We start from the raw sequence: 23,133 nt of genomic DNA, 5'->3' as shown, positions 1-23,133 counted from the left end.
CCCTAAGATTAATGAATGAAGTGCTGTAAATAGAAGCTGGTTTAGAAATATTTGTTAAATTGTCAAAGCCAAAATTCGAACTCCGGGAAACAGACGACAGTTATTATCTAAAAGTGAAGCAATATGCTTGATTTTCATGAGTTTTCTTCCATCCCTTATATACAAAATTTGATACATAATAGTGACTGGTTAAGCAATTATAGCGCTATAAGGTAACAAACTCACATTCATTTTTTATATTTGTTACCCCATGACTCAGTCAGTTCTAAACCAATTTTAAATTATTATTTTTTATCTAAAATAATATGCCATAGAAATTTTATCAAAATCGGTTCAATAGTTTTACATAATTGAAGTCTGTTTTTTGTGAAATCTTTATTTATTAACCTAAGACATTTTTTTTTCAATCGTTTTAAAATACTTTATAATAACAAGGCTTAATATAAAACCTCTTAACTCCCATTAAAACAGAATATTATTATGATTTATATAATTAGTTATGAAATAATCAGTATGATTACAAATTAGGTAATATTTACAATGGCCACTGGTTTCGTTTTAATCACTTTGTAATGATAATACATAGGTATTAAATATATTGCTCATATTCATTGTGCTAATGAGCATGATTATAAGGGCGTAGCTTTTGTCTTGGAGACCGTCTTCTTGGAGATACATGTATAGCTTTCATAGGCGTATTAACTTTTCTTGGTTCATTGCTAGCTACTGGAGTTTTTAAAGTTCTTGTTGTGCATAATGGCTTTTTCAGAACTGGCGTTTGAGATGTTTTTAACGCTGTATTTTGTGGCGAAACAACTCTTTTCCCAGGCGATGTAATTCTCTTGTTTGATCGCCATGATTCTATATTGTCCCTATTTGATGTTGCATTCTCTCTATATGATTTTAAAGATAAACTTGGGGCAACATCCATATTTCTATTTATTCTGATAGGAACATTAGGGGCCACATTTGCACAACTGCTCGACTGCACTTTTGGTTTAACATGAGCAATTAATTTTTGTGATTTTAATTGATGCTGATTATTCACTCGCGGTCTTCTTGCAAACCCAGTATGTAAAACTCTGTCGTTGTTTTCGGACGATTTATCTGAACTAGATTCAAACAGTTTAGCTTTAGCAAGTACAGCTCCAGCATTTTGACGTCGCAGTTTATTGACTGAGGGTCTTCCACTGTGACCGGCGGCTTCAACTTCACCAGTTTTATCCATAAAGAAAACTGCAGCATTTCTCCACTTCTGATGCGGAGGACTGTGTCTAGTGAGTTTCTTAGAACTTTTGGCAGTTATGTTTTGATAATGTTGCATTTGATCAGAATCGTTTGATTTCGAACTTGAGTTAATTGAATTTTCTGACACTGTATTATCCCAACTATTATTAATAGTTATATTCAAAGATCTACGTGGTTGAAATTTTCCAATAGTTTTATCAGGGTTGTAATCGCACGCGAGACTTGTTCTTTTACGCAAATGATACTTCTGATTATTAATTTCAGAACTGTTAAGAGACTTTTCTGACATTGAACAATCCCAATCATTTATTGGAGACTGCTTTTCTTTTGATACTGCCAAATCAGGTTTTGCTGTACTAGTTCTATCTCTACGCTTGATGCCTATATATGGATAAAATCTATCGCCAACATGACTAGTTTGTGATTGTGTTGATGCATTCCATGATTTATGCCTTACAACTTTAATAATATTTTCTTTTGAACGCCTTCTTATTGAACCAATTTTCCTAGCACTAGGTGATCGAATAACTTTAGTTTCTTCATTTGGTCTAATTTTCAGTTCTCTACTTAAACGTCTAGCGAGATGGTCCGAGTTTGGACAATTTAACATTGCAACTTCTTCCAGTGTTTGTTCATATGCATTTTGGACATGTTCTAGAGGTTGAGCTCTAGGAATTACTTCTGTAAACTCCCTGGATAGTCTATTCTCTATGGCTGAAACTCTACTTTTTATTTCTTCGTATTCTTGTTTAGAGATTCTAACATAATCTTTTTCTGCTTGTTTCATATCCGGAGATAAGTCTATTGTGTCGTGAGCACTAAACAAGTGTTCAGAAGAAGTTAAAAAGTCTTCACTGCTGATACTGGTCTCTGAATTTTTATGAGAGCTGAAATCTGTATTTATGATTGGGGTACTCCTAGTATCCATCATACTCAATCGTAGTCGTTTCCGTTCCGTTAATCCCCTATAAAAATAAAATCGCGTAAATCCTTACTTTTCTACCATAAGACCATATTTTATAAATAGGTAAGTTAACCCTTCTTTGTATAATGGTGGAAATTTCCATCATAATATTAATACCCAAAAATTATATAAAAGACCAAGGTCACTTTAAGTTGATCATATCTGGATACCTTTTTTATTGTCCATTGCCAAAAACAAAACAGCTGTCAAATTTATTTTTTTAACCATTTTTCCTTTAATTTTGAACATGAATTATATCACCTTGATTTATTTCACCCATATAAAAAATTATGCAAAGAAGAGTTAAAAACAATATCGAGTTATCAGGCTTTTAGTTATTAACATATAAAAATTAGATATTACTTACATTTTCACTGGTGTAAATGTTAACTCTTTTTGAGGCAAGCCTTTTGTTACTTCTTTCCTGTTAAAACAAGTTACTGTTGTTAACAAGTATTCAATTGTAGAATTTTAAATAAATTATACAACAGAGATATAACAATTGCTAGGAGACAATGAAGGAAGAATAAAAAGACGATAGAACAGGAAAGATTAGAATTTTTGTATGTTTATTTGTCTGTAATGGATTAACTCAAAAACTATTTAACCAGTTTTAAACATTCATCTATAAAAAGCTACATTATCAGCAAATAACAGGTTACATATTATTAAAAAAAAAAAGAGATCCCTACAAAAATTACACTATACTGCTAATACTACAATAATAGGCAAATTTTTGAAATATCAAAAATTTGTCTATTAATGTTAATCATCATCATCATATTAGTCTTTAACTATCCACTGCTGAACATAAGTCTCCTCCCTTGGGGGGTTTTGCCAGTAGTTGCAACACTTAGCAAGCAGATTGGCAACTACAGCCAGGCTTTAGATATGTTTTAAAAGAGATGTTGTTGCCTATCGCTCACCCTCCCTTAGTTGGCTCTTACGACATCCACGCGAAAGGATTCTACGCCGGAACCACTCGGCAATTAATTAAAAAGATAAATGCTAATACAAAATACTAATTTATCTTTTTATTTATCTACTCATGCGAAACCGGAGCGAACCGCTAGTATTCTTACTAGCGGTTTTATGTCTTTTTTGTTAAATTGTATGTTTCAGTTACTTTTTTTCATAACAGTTACATTACGTTTTCCCTGTAGTTTTTAAATTATTTTACGAAATCATACTTAGTTTTAGCAGAAAATCCTTCATAGGCGTCAAACTTCCGTTTGGCAGCAGACTTGCTCAGAACTGGAGTTTTAGTATTTTCGCGAACAGTAGCAGGAGTGTTCACACCACCAGAAACCATTTTGCGTAAACCGCTCAGCACACCTAAAAAATAATAATGTTTATTTCGCCACATTTCAAGGACTAAATTAAATAAAAATTAAAAAGAAATCGGAATAGAAGTTTTAAATTTTATCAAAAAACGAATATTAATAATATATAATATTAATTAAACAAATATTCAGTGTATTTTCAGAAATTAAGGTATACCATAATAACCAATCAACATGATGTAGGACAATTTTTAAAGCAGGCCTATTTTCAGCAGTTAACAATCTTATTACTATTATAAATATAAAAATTTCTATGAATAAATGGATGTTTGTTACTCTTTCAAACAAAAACTACTGAACAGAATTGAATGAAATTTGGTACAAAGATAGATTATATCTTAACTTAGAACATAGAATACTTTATACTCATATACTGATGCATATGGGTGAAGCCATGTGACACTGCTAGTTAAACAGTTATTTAGAATATGGAATTTAATGCTTAATTATTTCAATTTTACACTTACGATTGAGTGAACCACTTCGCCTTTTCTTTCTTCTTGCTCGATATACATCGGAATCATCGTCCAATTGTGTCATGAGTTCATCTGTTAAAAGGCCTATATGTTGCGAGTTTTCGATGAATATCTATAATGATTAAATATATGAGGTTTTTATATTATTATAATTGACTGTTTTTATCTTAAAATCACAGTAACTTCACATACAGGAAAGGTATATCTTCACAGTGTTTGTTTTTTTAATTCATGTATGATAACAGAAACACTACACAGTATTTTTATGGTCCTCAAACAGATCCTGTGGGGAATAACCAAGAAACCTGTCCCAAGTTAATTTAGTAAAGTTCTCTTTCTAAATATAACTTAACTAAAGCTAAATTCTAATTATTTCTTTTAAGTAAAAATAATAAAAATATTACATAAATAAAAATTATATAAGGATAAATGTTTACTGTTAAGATTCATACACTAGACTGATTACTGCACTAGCCTAATACAGCTCAATATTTGTTGTGAGGCTTCTATAAATTAAATTTACCAGAAATTTTAGTTAAAACTACTTTAAATTTTGTTTATGTTGACAATTAATTGAATTAATGAATAATAATTGACTAAATAATTACAATTATAACAATGTCTGTATATAGAGATATTTAAAATAAAATAAATAATATAATTTTAAATTCATAGATTTAAACCACACTCAGAATCTAATGCAACATTTATAACAACAATAATTCCAGAGACTATCTTTAAAGAATACAATAATACATACCTTAACAAGTGCAACATGATGCTCCAATCGTTGTGCAGATGCAGCAGCTGGCAGTGGCATAATACTGGGGGCCATCACAATGGCAAGGTTTGAAGAATCCATTAGATTCTCTTTGTGATTTGAAGCAATAAAATTTAGTAACTAAAATAATAGAAAACTTATTTTTAATAACTATATTACTCTAGTTGACATTTTCTTTTGAACTTACTTATAAACCTAAGGAATACAAACTCTATATTTTGATAACAGATTGTAGGTTAGTTAAAACTAGAATAAGCTTTAAGGAGACACTATGATTCTATGGTGCAGAAGATTATTAATAATGGGGTCTAGAAGTTCCATTGCCAGCAATATGCCCTGTCAACTTGACCTCTATACAATCAAACTTCACTGACATACATCATTTAGAAACATTAATATTATAGTTTTTTCCTATGCCAAAAATTATTAAACATTGTAGTGCTAATCAATATATAAAAGACTTACTCTGATGTCTCTTAAATGCTAACTCTCGTTACACTAAAAAAATATGCCTGTTATGAGCAGCCAATTTATAGTTTTTTGGAGGGCACCTAGCAACATTACATTTATTACAACATTATTAATTTTTTAAAATCTATACAAACATACCTCCATAATATAATGTAAAAGATGAACATGAAGCACTGGCAGAAGTAATAATGTATGCAATAGAGGTTTTAGTCCATCTTCACTAGCTGATAGGCGACACCGGAGAAGTAAGTCTTGAACCTCAGCACTTATGAGGGGCTCTGGTAATCCCCGCAAATAAAGTTTAAGCACACTGGCAACATCTATAGGATGATGACCTTCTGAGACGCAACCACCTGCATCTAATAATCGCTAAAAGAAAAACAATTGATTACTTAAAAAAATAAATGAAATGTAATCTTTTATGAAAAAGTCTTAACTGTTGCCATTATGATGAATATAGTACTCTACACCCTCACATTTCATCTTGCAAATTAAAATCCTACTTAGCAGAGGCTTATACCTACCACTATCAACTAATGCTTCTGCCTTATCATAAAAATGGCATGTCATATATATTGTTTAGATCCTTCATACTTTTAGAGTTAAACACAAACATAGACTCCATGTTCAGTTATTTCGTAATGAACCCTTAGGAGCTGTGGTTGAATTTTTTAGGGTACAGATAAAATGTAAAAAGAAAATATTAAAAATCTGTAATTATAGGTCACTAACCTTTATATCTTTCTGGCGGTTCTGAGATCCCGCCTTTCGAAACAAACCCTCAACATGGGCATTTGCCCTCAACACTGAAGACATCTCTGTCACTACAATCGGAACACTCAGTGTACTTCCACAACAAATCACACTGCATGATGGTACTTTTACTAGCGGTGCGCCGAATAACGTTTTGTGATCCTATATTAAATTAAAATTTATTTATTGATTCACAAAACGAACACAAAGTAAATATCGGCGGAAATACTTACTTTAACGTTTTTAAGAATAATCTTTTTTAAACGATGCTTCAATCCCGCTTTTTTTAATTCACCAACTATTATCGATTGTAATTTGCCGTGATTTATCCCATCTGATATTAGCATTTTGATAATTTTCTTTAAAATAAAGTATTTATGAATTTCGATTCAAATCCACTATTATTCGTTAAACAGATTATCTTTGGTCAAACACCTGTGACTGTAACCACAGATTAGAGAAATTATGTCTAAAGACTGTGACTCTTTAGTATGCTACAATCTCCATAAACTGTCTAATACACCATAGATTAATAAATGAGAAAATCGAATACTTAATAATATTTATAATAGTAAAAATTGTTAAAATAATCTGTGAACGATTCTAAAATGTCAATAATATCTAATAAAAATTGACAACAAATATCGTGCAATTTTCGGTAATAAAGAATCACTCAACAATAACCCTTTATATCCATCTCATTCTACATATACAATATGGTCTACTGAGAGGCATCATTTCTCTAAACTTAAAATTTCAATTTGATATCACAACGAAATCTGTATTCTAAGAACCAATGTGAACTAAATTTCGGGTATATTTAAATCGAAATTATTATAATTATAGTTTAGGTTCATAAAATAATAATTTCTCGAAATTATCATATTAAATACCTAATATTTATAATAATAAGTGTAAAAGTATTATGTGTATATACGGATAAAGTACAATAATAACAATTAAATTACTTATTACTGTTAATTGAATCGTATAAGCGATAAGCGCAAACAAAGAGTATATAACCAAGGCGCGTAAATAAAAGTACTCTGTAAATAAAACGTCACAAACCAAAATGACACGTTTCTGACACTAAATGAAAGGCTGAATTCCAGACAAATTATCTTTTTGAAGACTAGGCAGCATGGTCTCCGACCTTAGCCTGTTCCAAACGGAACAAACGTACTAAAAAAAAAAAAAAAAAACATTGTAATTGATTTTAATCTTAATATTTTTTAAATCAAAATACGAACAAAATTTTATTATTATTAAAATGGTTGAAATTATAATTACTTAATAAACATACGACTTTGTGCAACTACAACAACTAAGTGAGTTGTACTGATTAACAATTATCTTCTAGTACAACATAAATTTTTCTCTGCCTGTACTCTGATCTGAATTTATGATGATTGAACTCTCTGCAAAGTTAACCACAGGTACAGTTTACCTAGCTGGCGAGGCACTGGAATGCTGTATAACATTTTGCCATACAACACAGCCTGAACACAGAAATTCTCAAAGTCATAGGTAACTTATACCACTACTGATGCTGTTCTTGTGTAAATTCATCTATCTATGAATTTATATATTTCATATGCTTCTATAATTTTCTTGCAGTGATATTCTAGAAAGTCTTGCCTGGGTATCAGCACAAATACATTGTTTCTACTCCACATCAGGAAACACAGGTGATAAAACTCCGACTGTAGGCAAAACAACAGCTTTAGAAGTGACATCATGTGACATTGGAGATGTTGTATTCCACACAAAGCCCAAGATATTATTTTGTGATTTAACTATACCTTTAGGTGAAAGTAAAACATGTAAGTTCAATTGATTATTTAAATTTTGTTTTTGCATATATACTTAGCAATAAACTAACTGCAGTTGCTAACCCACCTGCCAAACGTGGCAACTACTGGCAATTTTCCCCTTATGCAATAGACCTATGTTCAGCAGTGGCTAGTTAACAGCTGATATTATGATAAAAATGAAGATATGCACTTAGTTCATACATTGTTAACTAATTTAGACTATGCTCCTAGGAGAAAATTATTCAGTTTTAGGCATATTATAATGAATTTTGCTTGATGTAACCTTTTAATATTTATTGTATTAAATATTTTAAAATATTTATCTTCATACCAAATTTATTACTATAAGAAAAAGTGCCAAAAATGTACCTGTTATTTATCTATTTAAATGTGTTGTAGTAGTTTTATACTCTAACTTAATATTAATTATTTTTTTAGTTTGGTATAGAGAATCGATACCAATTGAAGCACCACCATCATATAGAGGAACATCAGTTAAATACTCCTACAAAATAACAATAGCTACACAAAAAGTAGGGTCTCATATCAAAATGGTCAGGATACCATTTAGAGTCTTGCCAATTAGTCCAATAATGAACATGCAAGACCTTGCTGCACTGTGTGGCAATGAAACAACAGAGGAACTTCAGCCCACTAATCCATTTTCAGAGGAGAGAAAAGTTGAAACTACTTTATCTATGGCATTACAAGTATTACAGGTAAAAAAATAGTTATAATTTTGCTTACTGCAGGCTAGGCTTACTAATATTAAAAAAAATCAGCAACTATTAGTTAAAGATCTTTTCATTGTATTATTTTCATTGCATAATTGATAAATTCAAGATTTTAATTCTATTTTTTATACCATGAAGGTGGCAAACAAGCATACATCCTGTCTGATGGTAAATGGTCACTATAGTCTATGGATGCCTACAACACTAGGGATGTTAATAATCTGGAACTGAAAATCTTAAATAGTAATTATCTAAATTTCTATTTTATCTTAATGAGTAATGAAATTATTTCTTTATTATTTCTTAATATCAACTTTTTACTTTGATTACAGAATCTTACTGCAAGGCGTAGTCCAAATTCATATATGATAACAAATACCAGAGGTAAAGTGGGGAGATTTTGTTTGTTTAAATCAGCTTATAAATTAGGAGAAGATATTGTTGGCACATTTGACTTTTCTGTTGGTACAGTCACTTGCATGCAGGTAATAAACAAGTTGATAAATCTTCTCTACAATGAAATTTAAATGCAGAAATATTTAATGTTTTGATAAACAATGACTTAATTATAAGTGTGATGATTATGACTAAAGTGTAGATTAAATAAATGATATATATATATATATATATATATATATATATATATATATATATATATATATATATATATATCATAAAATATATATAAATAAAAAAGGGTTTAAAGAAATTTATTTACAATGATAAATTAAGGACTTTATATTGGTAAATTGGTGGTGTCTATATTAAATCTATAATTAAGTCATATAACATTTCAAGCATAATTATAGGTTTGTTGATATCACTCTAATCATTATACTTAGATTTCTAAATGAATGAATTAATTTTTAGATTTTTCTATCCAAAAATCAATAGAAAACAGTAATACAGACACCTGCTAAACAAATGCTTAGTTTTTGTTACCAACTAACAAGTTATTTAAGGTTTCAGTATCATTGCAACCAGAAGAAGTAGTGACATCCAAATCACCATCTAAGAATGTGAATAAGGAGAACAGTAGCAGATCTATGACTGTTGCCAGATCCCATGAAGTCACTTTAGGGCTAACACATTCCCAACTAATACTACCTATACCATTACACATAACTCCTGCATTTGAGACAGATGAAGGTAAATATTATCAGCAACTCTATATTATATTAATTGGTAGTAATAAAAATTTCTGGTCTGGCTGACTTGACTTCATCCTTATCTCTATCATCCATCACTGTTGTACATATATATGTCAGCTTTTTCATTTACTTAAAAAACTAGGTTCCTGACTAGAACCTTATTATAAATAGAATATTCATAAAATCTGTTTATTGTTAGCTAGAAGAAAACAGGAGCTGTAATTCTACCAAACTTTTCTTCTATTTCTCATAGAAATATCCAAGACCTATTTTATAGTAAAAAAAAAAAATCTGATATTTTCTTTATTTTTATAGTCTTTATAATTCTAAAGTGTTAATTTTTATGAATAATTAATTATATATCTGCAATTTCTCTGATGTTGTGGGGGTACCTATGGGTGGTGATAATGACGTCAGGTGCTTGTTTGCCCCCTATGTTATAAAAGGAAATGTAAAGATATAAAATTTATTAATTTTTAAATATGATTATTAAGTTAGACAGTTGTTTATTTAAAAGTTATAAAATGTATTAATTTCAGTTTCACTAAGATGGCGTCTACATTTCGAGTTTGTAACAACCAATGATAAATTATTAGCAAATCCTGAAGACAAAGATTGGAATGCACCTCTGAATGTACCTATTGAAACTATGGTGTGGAATCTTCCTGTCAAAATATATTCCACCTTGCCAAAGCAAATACAGCAACATTCCGTAGGGAATGATGCCTACACAATGTATATAAAGTAACCCATTGTTATAACTGTTGGTATTATTACTTAAAGATATTGTATTCTATATGCTCTTCTACGCTCATTGCATTTTTGTTAAGACAAAAATACAATGACTGTATGCAATAACTATATTATTTATTTTATTTATATTGCTAATTAAAAAGATGTGTAATATTTTTTATGCTTTAATATAATTATGTAAGACAAATTTGTAATTAGGTATCAATATTTTTTTATTAAATGTGATATGTTGTTATTATTTTAAATAAGATAAAACATTAATAATTGTATACTTATTTATTAAAATGGTAAATAACAAACATTTTTGTGTTTTATTCCTCTACTGCTTCTTTGTCCCAATCTTTCATTTTTGCACCCATCATAAAATCATCCCTGAAATAGTGTTAAAAATTATTATTTTAATCTTATATAATATATAAAATGTTATACAAACTTGCTTTTAAATATTTTTAACAGATTTATTCTTTAAAATATACATATAGGTAATTACCTTAAGGCATTCCACTTAGGTACATTATCCTCTTCTTTAACTTCATCTTTTAGAGGGTTTTTAGTCACCTCATCTACTACTATTGACTTAGTCTGACCCATAAGAGTATCGAGGAATGCTCTTTTGTCAAACTTTTTTATAATTTTTTCTTTTTTTGCTTCTGGTAGGTCACTTCTATTTAATTGTTTATCTAATGACTTCTGTTGATTTCTTACAGCATTAAATAATTGCACCACACCCTTTGTAGCAATTTTTGAAAGTAATCTCTCCCTATCTTTTTCTAGTATGTTTGGTTTCACTCTTATTGATGGTTTTTCATGTTTCTGTAAAAAACATTTTATTTTAGACACATTAAAATAATACATACATATCTGTCACACCTGTTTGCCATTAAGGTAGGCAAAAACAATGAAAAACCAAATGCTTCGATTTAAACAAACTTGTTCTACCATTTGTATTAAAATCAGTTTAATATAAACTTAATAGTTCAATAACTTCAATAGCATTCTATACTAACGGGCTTTTTTTGAGGTGGCTCTGATGGTAACAAATCCTTCTTGACTTCTTTTTCTGTCTCTTTACTGTCTCCAATGATTTCAAAAGCTGGTTTCTCCTCATTTGTACTTTTTATCAACTGTGAATGTTTTTTTGCTCTTGACAATACTAATGTTTTTTTATTTTTCGGTTTTGTAGAACCAAGAATCTTTGCAACCGAGTCTGCCCAACCCTCATTTGTTATTAACGTCCCATCTTGTAAATTTTCGTCACTACTTTCTACATCTGTTTCTATATCTTCCTCCTCAGCACTTGAAGAATCAGAAACTGTAATAGTTTAATATTCATTTAAATACATCCGCAACTTCGAATACGACTAAAGATTATTTTTAGCGTAAAGAGTTAGTCCCATTTTTATAAATCCTTTACAAAATATTAAAATTTCCGAATACACATTTAATAAAATAACCTACCTGATACTTTTAATATTGGTTTGCTCATGTCTTCAGCTATTACCATAATTATTTTATTTCTTAATTAGGTCCTTCGAATTATAATAATATTACAATACATTCAAAACTTATTCTATCGTCTGAAGCAATAACTAGGCAACAATTTAAACATGAAGAAAACGTGTGTAACTTAGAAAATTTAATAAACGAAAACAAATTAAAAAAAAAACAAATGTCAAAACAAAACCAATTCTATGCTCATAGATTAAAAAATATTCTTCACTTATATCATAAATGAATGTGAATTTATATACATAGTACTATGCTTAATCTATGGCATCAATTGTTACAAAGACTAGTTAGTAGTAACTAGTAGTATTGCAAAGAAGTAAGACAAAGGTGAAACAACTCTGTTTTCTTTATCTTTGAAGTTTTATTATTATAGGAAAGTAATTTGTTATGATATGTAAAACATTAAACATAGACATAGGCAATAATTCTAAGCTAGGGTTTTTATATGTCTACCTCTCTCTTACTCGTTGGCAATTTCATCAATATAGTAATACCCTGTATGGATTATGCGTCCAATCTATTCAATTCCGAAATCTTTGATTATGAGATTCTAAAATAATATTTCAGTATAATATTACAGCTAAATCTTTATTTTAAAAACTAATATAAACAATTTTATAATAGATTTTAATACTAAATTATAAAGTATATAAAAATATTACATTTTCATCAAATTAATATAGTAAATCAATAATTTAAGGTAAATTATCAAATTAAAATATTAGGTTAAAAAATAAGTGTAGAGAAACTGCATGTACATAGTCACCAATGTGCCCGTTTACGGGATACTTTAAAATCTTGACATCAATGACATGTGTCATTAAATGTTTTTAAAAATAAAATTACCTACAGCTGATCGAAAGACAGTGAGCGACTACGATTTGTTTCTTGTTTCATTTCATTCGTGTCAGAAAATGGTGGTTAATTTCATATAGGTAATCATGGCGAATATTGCAAATCCATTACCATACCTTACAAAAAGGGAATATGGAATTTTACCGGACTTTAAGTCTCATTTATTTAAAAACCGGCTTAATGCTGCTAAGAACCTATTTCGTCGAGATTTGGTGTGTCATTTTGGATGTGTAAATGCTATTGAATTTTCCAGCAATGGCGAATTGTTGGTATCAGGTAATTTCGTATTCAATTCATACAATTATTTTGTTGCATTTACCTATTAAAAATATATTTGTAAAAAAAAAATTAAGTATGTTTAAGTAAAGTATTTACAATTTTTATTTTATTTACTTGTATTTACCAATTTCATAGAACGATAACAAATAAAATTATTACGCTATAGTAGGCAGTAAACAGATTTTTCCTCTAATGCTCAGTTAATACATATCTATTAAAAATACCTGTTAAAGTTAGAATTGTTTATAATAGGCACCAGATTATGAATTCAAAAAGTTAGGAAGTGATAATTACAGTAAATATTTCTCATCTGTTAAAATTAAATGAATTTATTATAAAAATCGAAAGAAACAAATATTTTTTTAGGATTGTCTCTAAATAAATAATAATCTAAAAAAATCAATATTTTGTGTCTTTACAACACACTCCTTGTTTTCCTGCACCTTTTCTTATTAAATTATAAACTCCTTGTTGGTGTTTTAAGACATTAAAAAATATTATTACAACTTGATTTTGTTGTGGATATAAGTAGACTTTACACACAGCAAGAAATATTAAGTTTAGAGGGCTGTTATGTCAATGGCACCCCCCTTGCCCCTCCCAAGCTCTATCATTTCTTTTAAAATACCTGTTGCAAAATGTGTGTTTTAGTTAAAATTGATAGTTGTTGTGACATTTATTTTAAATGTCTCTATATGATGATAAAACTTGGTGTGAGCACTAAGTGCATTTAATGCCCAAGTCATGTCAAGATTGCTAAATAAGTTATTAATAAGTTTTGTCAAGATTGCCAAGTAAAATATAGTTTTTACAAAAAGAAAAAAATTAATATAGCAACATAGTTGATTTAAAAATCAAACTATAGAATTAAGTTTTATAAAATTTATATAAGACTAATCGGAAAATATATCCTTTAAAATAAAATAAAAATTCCAAATTGGTTTATGAACAAATCTATCTTGGAACTCCATCTAAATGGTGAAACAAACAAAAAATACAATCAAATTGAGAAGCTCCTCCTATTGTTCATAAGCTACTCAAGATGTAAAATTTTACTAGCAAATTCAAGAAGGTGTGTGGTTACGTCTTTTCACATACTTAAATTATGATGGTATGTATTTTTGTAACCTGTGTTTAAAGTTGTATTTGGTGTATACTAACTTTATCATAATTAGTCTGTTTTTTTGGAACAAATTCTTTAATACTGAAAAAATCCCCATATCTTAATTTCTTGTTTAAATAAGACAAGATAATATTCCTTGCAATTTAAATTCATATATAATGAAACTAAACTAAACTAAACATTACACTGTTTTAAACTTTATAGAAACACTTCCTCTAATTTCATATATCTTTGTTGTTTTCAAGTCTATTCATGCTATGCTATAATTCTTTTCTCCAATTTATTTAATGTTATCTATTTAATATATTTAAATAATAGTATTTTTATTATTACAAGGTGGAGATGACCGGAGGGTTATGCTCTGGCAATTTGGTCAGGCAATCTTGAATCGGGGTAAACCAGAGCCTATGAAGGCTGTGCACCAGTCTAATATTTTTTGCCTCGGAATTACAAGTGACAGCCAGAAGATATATTCTGGTGGAAATGATGATATTGTAAGTAATAAATTTGTAGTATTATTTATGTCATCTAAAAATATTCAAGCAAGAAGTTTGATAGTCAATGAAAGGTTTTTTTTTTTCAAATTTCTTATGTCTTAGTTCAAGGATTTGGCAGTTGGTATAATCTAGCATTTTATATGTTAATGATCCGAAATAATTGATTCTAATAAATAGTTGCATAGGACTGGAGTTCAAAAGAAAGTCATATTTTTAACCGATTTCATGGCTTCCATTGAACCAGCATATTACTTATATGAAATAGAAATACACAATTCAAAACCCTTGTTATTATTTGTATGTATAGATAAATGGCAAACTATAAAATGCAGGTAATAGTTCATGACTTGGAGAGTAAATGTCCACTTGAAGTGCTCCAGCATCAAAGGGCTGTATGCAGCCTCAGCATTGACCCTTACAATGAACGTGTGGTCACAACTGCTGGCAATGATGGTCGCCTCCTATTATTTGATACTAGACAGTCTGTACATGGTAAGAATATTTTCTAGTACTGAGAACAAATCTAGAATAATGTAATAATGATTTATGTTTGCTTGACCGGTATATTTACTAGTTGGGATAAAAAGAAGCTTAGTAAAGTCATTGAGGTACTACAAGGTATCGGCATTAGTAAAGAATAATAATTTATTCTATAATTTACTATTTTCATTGGATTTCAAATCATAAGATAAAAGTTGTAAAATATAATGTTTCCAGTACAAAAAAAAAAGTATTATGTATATATGTCATTGAATGGGGATTATACTGTAAATATAGTGAAATAATAATAAAATATATTTTTTATGAGGTTTACAAACAGTACTTTTCATGCAGAGTCCCTTGTCATCTCTCGGAGCAGGAAGGCTTTCCATGGTGTAATGTTCCACCCCCATCAGGTGGGTGTGCTGGTTTCGGCTAATGCACGTGATGGCGTCGCCCTCTGGGATTTACGTTCCCCAAAACAGTAAGTCTTGATTACGTATTTCAGTTATTACCAACCATATTATACTATATTATAAACTACCACTGTGACATGTTAAATAAATACAACAATTACATATTTGAATACACTTATAAACATAAGATAAATTGGTTACAGTATATACCTATATATTATAGTTATATATTATATATATTAAAAACTGAGCATTCCAGACAATTATGTACCTACAAATCAGTAATACTTATTCTAATAATATTCTTAAAAACATTATCAATAATTGTTTTTTAGTGTTTTCAAAAATAACAAAAGTTTTAGATAAAATTTAATATAAATATTTTTAATAATAAAGTTTTTGTTTATCTAATCCAATAGTCCCGTACTACGCTACGTCGGGAACAACGGAACCTGTCAGAACAGCATGAGCGTCCGTTTTAACTCGGCTGGGACGCACATACTAGCATTGCGACGTCGTCTTGCCCCAGCTCTGTACGCGGTGCACTCCCCGGAACCAGTGGCAGAGTTTTACCACCAGGATTATTATAACTCTTGCACAATGAAAAGCTGCTGCTTCGCCGGCGAGGGAGACCAGTTCGTGATGTCGGGCTCCGATGACTTTAACCTTTATATGTGGAAGATACCAGATGGTGGCGGTGACACTGGCGGAGGTAGTTATGGTAGGTATTCAGATCTTTATTGTATTTTGTTTTATATCTCAAATATGCTGGAGCTTTGAATGAATGATTGAGTATATTTTATTAGCATTATACAACATAGCAATTAAAGTAACACAACTAAATAATGTAATGATACATTTGTTTAAGTACAAGTTAGCTGTGCTCGCATGAACAGTGTCAAATTATTTATTCTTGTTTGATCCAATACTCGTCTCACGCACACACACACTGGCTCCATATTACTATATTGTAATATGTGTTTCAGATGTTGAGCCGCATATAGTTCTGTACGGACACAGGTCTATTGTGAATCAAGTGCGATACAATCCACATTATTGCCTCATAGCATCTTCTGGTGTTGAGAAAATTATAAAGGTTTGTTTAATTAAATATAGATCACTAGCTCTTATCTGTTTTTATGAATTCTTTAGTTCAATAATAGAGGTAATACTTAAAATAAGTGTAGACCATATGTAAGGGTAGAAGTTTTACTAAAATCTGTTTGGCAATTTTAAATGATCCTTATGTATTTGCCGTAACTTTAAATTTATATTCTTTGTGTCTAAAACAAACGTCGAATAATATTTTTTTACGATTAAATGCCAATACCTAACACCATAAATCCAAAACTATTTGACTTGAGAAATTGTATTATATTTTATTTACAGTCAGTATTTTTGTGATAAATTCTTTTTTATTGTTATAGGTGTGGTCTGCATTGGAGTACCCACAAATGCGTGGTGATCTCCTGGAAGAAGCGCAGGGTTCTGATAATCCTCGGGAAATATATAGTCACGAAGATTACGTGTCGCTCGTGCATCATAGTGGGCAAGTGAGTATATTAGATACTATAGTGTTTTATCTACAGTAGTATTTCTGAAAAAAATATGACATAATAGTCTTCAAGAAAAGATCATATTACTTCTTAAAAGCAATTTGCAGGTATTCATAGACATAAGGTGGGTTGCATGCTTGTTTGCTCTGTGTTATATAAATAAAAATCTATTTATTATAATTTACTTATCTGTTAATAATTATCACATATTAATAAATTAAATATCAATTGTTAATTTGTTGCTAATAGAAAAATTTTAGAACAGATATATACTCTTTATTGTTTCCTCTAAAAGATTTCAATAGTCAACTTATTATAGATACAAACAATTACAAGAAATAATCACAATAAAAAAACAATGTGTGACCATATCGCTAAAAGCGATCTTTTCCAGGCAACCAGTACAGTTAGAATAAATCTATTTTTTTTAAAAATATTCTTTCAAATCATAGGAAGATAAAATTAATCAGAAAAAAAAAAACTTTTAACAGTTTTTTTATCCAGTATTTTGACTTTATCAACAAATGGAGGTTTTTATTTTATTCACAAAGTGGTGACAACCAAGATTCTTCTAATAGTAAACAATGAGCATAACTGTTAGTATTATAAAGTCGTGTGTATTTGTAACACTAGAGACTTATCATAAGGTCAACACCAACTGAAGGACCTCATGCTATAGTCCTCTTGTTGTTAATCAACAGCACATATCGCACAATTATGCGGAACAGTCGACAAGTGAGGACCCACGGATGATGGCGTTTTTCGACTCGCTGGTGCAACGCGAGCTGGAGTGTCTCGCAGAGGAGACCGACTCGCTTGATGGGTCAAGTTCTGGTGGCTCTCTTCACGACAACGATACTGCGGACTCGTCCGATAGTGATCAAATCGTAGTCGACTTTATGCAGTTACCACCCAAACGAGGTATGTTTATTATAATTCAGATAGGTACAAATCTTCTCAGGTTGGATCACAATGAAATTGTGCATTGTGTGTGATATGCATTTTATAAAATCGGAGTGGGTGTACTTCAAGGGCCAATATTTGGGCCAAACCTCCATACACAGCAGAATTATTAAACATTGCCAATGTGACAACAACCATTTTTGCATATAATACAGTTATTTTAATAAGCTACTTAAAATCTGAAATAATTTCTGCAATATATTCTCAAATTGTTTTCACTTTCTGACATTGCAATTCAATATCCCAAGGGTCGTTAATTCAAATTTGCTTAAAGACATAATACTCTTCTATGGGCCAATAATGTTGAATTTCTATATACAGTGAAACTACAGCAGCAATAATCACCTGTTATTTGTGACTATTTGAATTTCTGAGCATTCTTATATTAATAATTTGGATTCAATCAATGCAGCTTTTAATTAATTTTTTTTTTTCAGCTAATCAAAATGGGGGTCGAAGTCAGCGATGTTCGAATAGATTGGCGAGATTAGTAGCGTCTCGTTTTTCAAAAAATTTGCGTTCACAGAAAAGAGGATCACTGAGGTTTGTTTATTAAATTTTACATATTAACTTAGACATCGCTGCACGTTTTAGGCTTTATAAATTATTATAGTTCATTTAAATGATCGCGTTAATTCCCGTTTATTATAAACCAGAAATTTTACATTAAAAAATTACAAATGTGAACTATCTGTTATATTAATAACATTTTTTATTGTTATAAAGTTAGTATGATTATTTGAATTTTTAGAATTGCTAAACTATTAGTAGTCTATTTTCTATCTAGAGGTTTTTTTTATTATTATTACATGACCTCACGTAACCAATAAACCGGACTGTGCTAATATTGTCAATTATTTATCCTCAGGCGCTCATCGAAAATTGCAATGTCCAGGCGGAGCAAGGAGCCGCGCTCGCTGGGCAAGTCGGGCGGCAAGTGCGCGGGCGGCGTGGGCGCGGCCGCGGGCAAGGGCAAGCGCGCGGCGGCGCGGCGCCGGCCCGCGCCCCGCGCGCTGCCCGCGCCCGCCCTCGCGCGCCCCGCCGCCCCCGCGCACGCCGCCGCCCCCGCCCACGCGCCGCACGCCGCCCACGCCGCCCACGCAGCGCACTCCGCGCCCTCCAGCGAGCGCACGGACTCCGACGAGCCCTCGCACTGCCTCTACAGGCAGTCCGAGAGGGTGAACATTATTACATTTCTCTATGTCTATTTATACCAGAGTGCCTACCATGAAATATTTTCCGAAATTACGCGCACGAACGAAACAGAAATTTGTTTCGAAGCAAAAATGCCGTTTAAAATTATTAAAAATGTTAAAATATTATTCCTCTGGACTATTAGGATAGGATTTATGATGAACGAAATGTTAAGGTTTATTTACTGAGTCAATTTTGGTGCGAACAAAAACACGAAATTGAGCCCGAAAATTCGGATTTTCGTTTCATGGTAGACCACCTGGTCACTCCGAAAGTATTGCGAGAAAAAGTTTTTAAATGTTAACAGTTATGATTGGTCGACACTTGTTGGAATTTTGTATACATATTGAGGTTAGAAAAACACTTGTACTTTTCTATAAAAAGAAAGCACGCTTTTTTGTGGAATGCTATAAGTGTTTTTGTAACAGTGTGAACAAATTTCATACTGTTACAAGTACATATTATGGAGTGCAGGATAATTGCATCTGCAATGCCTACAAAAATAATATATGAATTGTGAAAAAATCCCAAAAATCTAAAAAAAGAAGACATGTTTAACTTTATGAATATCAATAATTATTTGTATATATGGATATTTAATTAGTACAAATAATTGAATTCTTATACACTTACATATATAATATACTTGATCATTAATACCGTTATGATGGATTTACACACTTGCAACTAGGATTGCTTGGCAAAATATACTATAGCTCACCACAGAATAATTATTTCTGCTCAAAATTCAATACTACAACCAGATTGGTGACAAACCCTTGCTTGTTTAAAAATCCTTAGTACACGCTAGTAATAAACGAGTGGTTAATAATTTTGGTAAAACTCAATTTCAATCGATAAATACTTTTAGTGATGAGAATTATCGACTACTAAATTACTTACCAGTTGTCTGAATTATTAAAGGAGTCTCAACTGTATTTTTGAGAGGCTAAGTCTAATATAGTGACCACACGTTGCAAGCACGTAAATCCAACATTGCAGTTACATAAAAATGTATGTATTAATAATTTCAGCTAATCAGACCTTTACGCAGACGCATGAACCTGACCAGAGCATTTAAACGAAAAAGTAAAGTCACTAGTTATAGGAAAGTTATGAATTTAAGAAGTAATGGTGAGTTTTATAAGTAATATTTAAATTTCGAATTGAATTTTTGTTTTTAAATTGAGATACTACAATATATTTTTTTTTTATTTTCACAGGAGTGGCCATAGCTCAAGACAGTAGTGATAACAATAATTTTAACAATTTTGATAATTTTGATGAGAATTTATCTCTGCCTAGCACAAGTACAGGTAAGATGGAGGGCGAAACATATTTGATGTATATTTTATTTATTATATTTGCATATAATATACATACATAATTTCAATTGAACAGGTTATAGGGGTCAAAGCTCTTCCGCCCTATTTCGAATAGCGGAGGTCGATTCTGACGACGACCAGTCTGTTGGCAGTCGGCCTATATCGCCTCGGAACCAAAACGGCAACCAAAGTATACCCACAAACCTGATTAGTATAATCCCGACGCCGATCAACGGTTCTCGGGACTCGTTAGGTGACTCGCTCCGCGTTGAGCCAGCAGAATCGGAGAGTAACAACTCTTCGCCACCGCCGCCACCCGAGAGCCGCCCGCGAATGAATCTGAGGAGAGTCAGGCGAAACGGTAGGTTAAGTCTACACCGCTCAGACTCGAGTGAGTCACCTCCTCCAAAGGAGCTTGTAGATCGCGCCACAACATCTGTCGATGATCGGTTGTCGCCGGGAGTCGGCTACAATAGGACAGTGGCGAGATTAATGAACGAGACCAATGAGAGCGAGTTAGAGAGCAGTTGTAGTACAGAGGGCAGTGCGTGGCCTACTCCAGGGGCGACGCAGGGGGCCGCGGGGCCGGTGACGGGGCCCGAGTGTACCCCTGACAGCGGTGTGGGCATGGCGGCGGGCAGCAGCTCACGCATCTCGCGCCCCGCCGACGACGTTTCTGACGACCCGGACTACCAAGCACTGAAATTCAGACAGCGAGTGAAAAAGGCCCGGCGCAATTACAGGAACCACATGGACTCCGACTCGAACTGAACTGATGATAGATAGATTTATAAATTGTGTTTTATTATGAAGTTTTCTAGTTCTGCTATGAGACTCCGAACAACTGTATTCTTCTACTATTGTTATAATGATTGTTATGAGACTGGACAATTCTAGACGTATCCTGAACTGTACGTGGGATCTCTACATTAAATATATATTGCATAACCATAATTTATATGCATGTATATGGTTATAAATACGCATTTGGTAACGCAGGCGTCACGAGCAGAAGGAATTTAGTACATACATTAGTTATAACAATAAGTTTGTCAATATTTTATGACTATACAAGTAAATTTTTGTGATTGTTAATATTTCATATTTATGCGGGCATGGTTGGCAGTCATGCCATGTAATTATTGCATTGCCATGCAATACCATGCAAAACCGTAAGAATTGAACCTAAGTTGCATTTAAAATATCAAAACAGATAATTCTAGGTAGTGTTTTAATATTAAGTTACTCAGTATAGTAAGTATTCTTACTTTTTTTATGTAATAAGCTTTTGACGACGTTTATGAAATATATATTCTCTATATCTATACATTATCATATTTAAGAATATTAATACTCAATAGGTATGATAATATATAACCTATAATTTCTTTACAGACCAGAGCTTATTTTAGAACTTGTTACTTCATACATTTAAATTTATCAAATCGTTCTCTTGTTTGAATCTTATTACAATTCGCGTGAAGTAATTTTTATCAGAAAGACTTAATCCACTAGTACACCGCGTCCTGATGCATTGCTCACACCCATTCTTTAATGGGATGAAAATAGAAAAAACCCGCCTGCGCTATTGATATAAACTGGCGGGAAACCAGTGAGATGATAAATACATATGAAGTCGAATCATTTGGCCCATCGTGGCGAATTTACTAGGAATTAACCATGATGACTTTCAGTGTAGACTGCTTATTGGTCGATTCTTTAAGGCAGGGGTTCTTAAATTTTTAAGATAACGGAACGCCCACCAAATATCTTTTATTTTATGGAAACCCATATCAAATGACTACAAATGAAAAACACTGTAATTTAAATAAAAATAAAAGCTTTTATTAAAAATATTGTAAACATTTATAGTTTTATACTTTATAGTTTCCTTTAATTTTTAATGTGAAGAATGAAATTGTTTCACTGTATAAATAATTTCGCGGAACCCTGCAGACTTTTTTACGGAACCGTTAAATTAATTAATTTAGGAATTGTTGCTATAGGCTATATAATTAGTAATGGTAGTAAATTTCCACATTACTACATTATCTCTATACCCCTCGCCGTACTTTACTATAGTTTATCCTATATATATATATGTTTACATTGTATGTACGATATTCCTCCTAGTCAACATGCCTGGGATTTTTGCACAAAACGCGCAAACGAATCTCGTGATTTCTTTTTTTTTCAAGTAAATTTTTATTTTGTAGAGATCCTACACTGTTTTGCTTTATGTATAGTTATTAATATATGTGATGTATTAATATTAAGTATATAGGTTTAAGATACATCAATGTTCCCTGAAGAGGTTGTTAGCATTACATGCTGGTACCCAATTGATTACATTCACTTGAAAAATCAATCGTGTTTTTTATTATTTAACGTGAATAGTTATAAAACTACAAGAACTTAGTAGGTCTTGCCATAGTTTGATGAATTAAG

At 31.3% G+C, this 23,133-nt stretch overlaps 4 protein-coding genes across 5 annotated transcripts; 2 read left to right on the top strand and 2 right to left on the bottom strand.

The window, feature by feature from the left end:
• Positions 1 to 107: 107 nt before the first annotated feature.
• LOC113519685 (uncharacterized) lies at positions 108 to 6,493 on the bottom strand. Its single transcript, XM_026904849.3, has 8 exons — positions 6,270 to 6,493; positions 6,016 to 6,198; positions 5,422 to 5,652; positions 4,792 to 4,932; positions 4,023 to 4,143; positions 3,403 to 3,547; positions 2,580 to 2,636; positions 108 to 2,213 (listed from the first exon to the last, which is right to left on the bottom strand). The coding sequence occupies exons 1-8, from the start codon at positions 6,381 to 6,383 to the stop codon at positions 617 to 619; spliced, it is 2,589 nt and encodes an 862-aa protein (XP_026760650.2). The 5' UTR covers positions 6,384 to 6,493; the 3' UTR covers positions 108 to 616.
• Positions 6,494 to 7,171: 678 nt separating this feature from the next.
• LOC113519616 (RAB6A-GEF complex partner protein 2) lies at positions 7,172 to 10,672 on the top strand. Its single transcript, XM_026904741.3, has 6 exons — positions 7,172 to 7,563; positions 7,654 to 7,859; positions 8,289 to 8,569; positions 8,917 to 9,069; positions 9,547 to 9,733; positions 10,275 to 10,672. The coding sequence occupies exons 1-6, from the start codon at positions 7,439 to 7,441 to the stop codon at positions 10,481 to 10,483; spliced, it is 1,161 nt and encodes a 386-aa protein (XP_026760542.1). The 5' UTR covers positions 7,172 to 7,438; the 3' UTR covers positions 10,484 to 10,672.
• A 73-nt stretch (positions 10,673 to 10,745) lies between these two features.
• LOC113519617 (RRP15-like protein) lies at positions 10,746 to 12,159 on the bottom strand. The gene is made up of 4 exons (XM_026904742.3): positions 11,947 to 12,159; positions 11,496 to 11,800; positions 10,979 to 11,301; positions 10,746 to 10,860 (listed from the first exon to the last, which is right to left on the bottom strand). The coding sequence occupies exons 1-4, from the start codon at positions 11,990 to 11,992 to the stop codon at positions 10,800 to 10,802; spliced, it is 735 nt and encodes a 244-aa protein (XP_026760543.2). The 5' UTR covers positions 11,993 to 12,159; the 3' UTR covers positions 10,746 to 10,799.
• Positions 12,160 to 12,849: 690 nt separating this feature from the next.
• On the top strand, positions 12,850 to 23,053 carry LOC113519693 (DDB1- and CUL4-associated factor 5). Of its 2 annotated transcripts, none has more exons than XM_052900625.1 (13): positions 12,850 to 13,128; positions 14,591 to 14,748; positions 15,084 to 15,243; positions 15,586 to 15,715; positions 16,067 to 16,368; positions 16,634 to 16,743; positions 17,075 to 17,200; positions 17,905 to 18,124; positions 18,604 to 18,709; positions 19,062 to 19,344; positions 20,395 to 20,494; positions 20,584 to 20,676; positions 20,762 to 23,053. In XM_052900625.1, the coding sequence occupies exons 1-13, from the start codon at positions 12,939 to 12,941 to the stop codon at positions 21,454 to 21,456; spliced, it is 2,673 nt and encodes an 890-aa protein (XP_052756585.1). In that variant the 5' UTR covers positions 12,850 to 12,938; the 3' UTR covers positions 21,457 to 23,053. The 2 variants fall into 2 exon arrangements, with proteins under 2 accessions (XP_052756585.1, XP_052756584.1); XM_052900624.1 differs by having other exon boundaries at positions 19,035 to 19,344.
• Positions 23,054 to 23,133: the final 80 nt, after the last annotated feature.

This window comes from Galleria mellonella, unplaced genomic scaffold (assembly GCF_026898425.1).
Source record: "Galleria mellonella isolate WM207_F2 unplaced genomic scaffold, CSIRO_AGI_GalMel_v1 utg65, whole genome shotgun sequence".
Classification (NCBI taxonomy): domain Eukaryota; kingdom Metazoa; phylum Arthropoda; class Insecta; order Lepidoptera; family Pyralidae; genus Galleria; species Galleria mellonella.
Note: the sequence above shows the minus strand (reverse complement) of the source record. Positions and strands in the feature narration are given on the sequence as shown.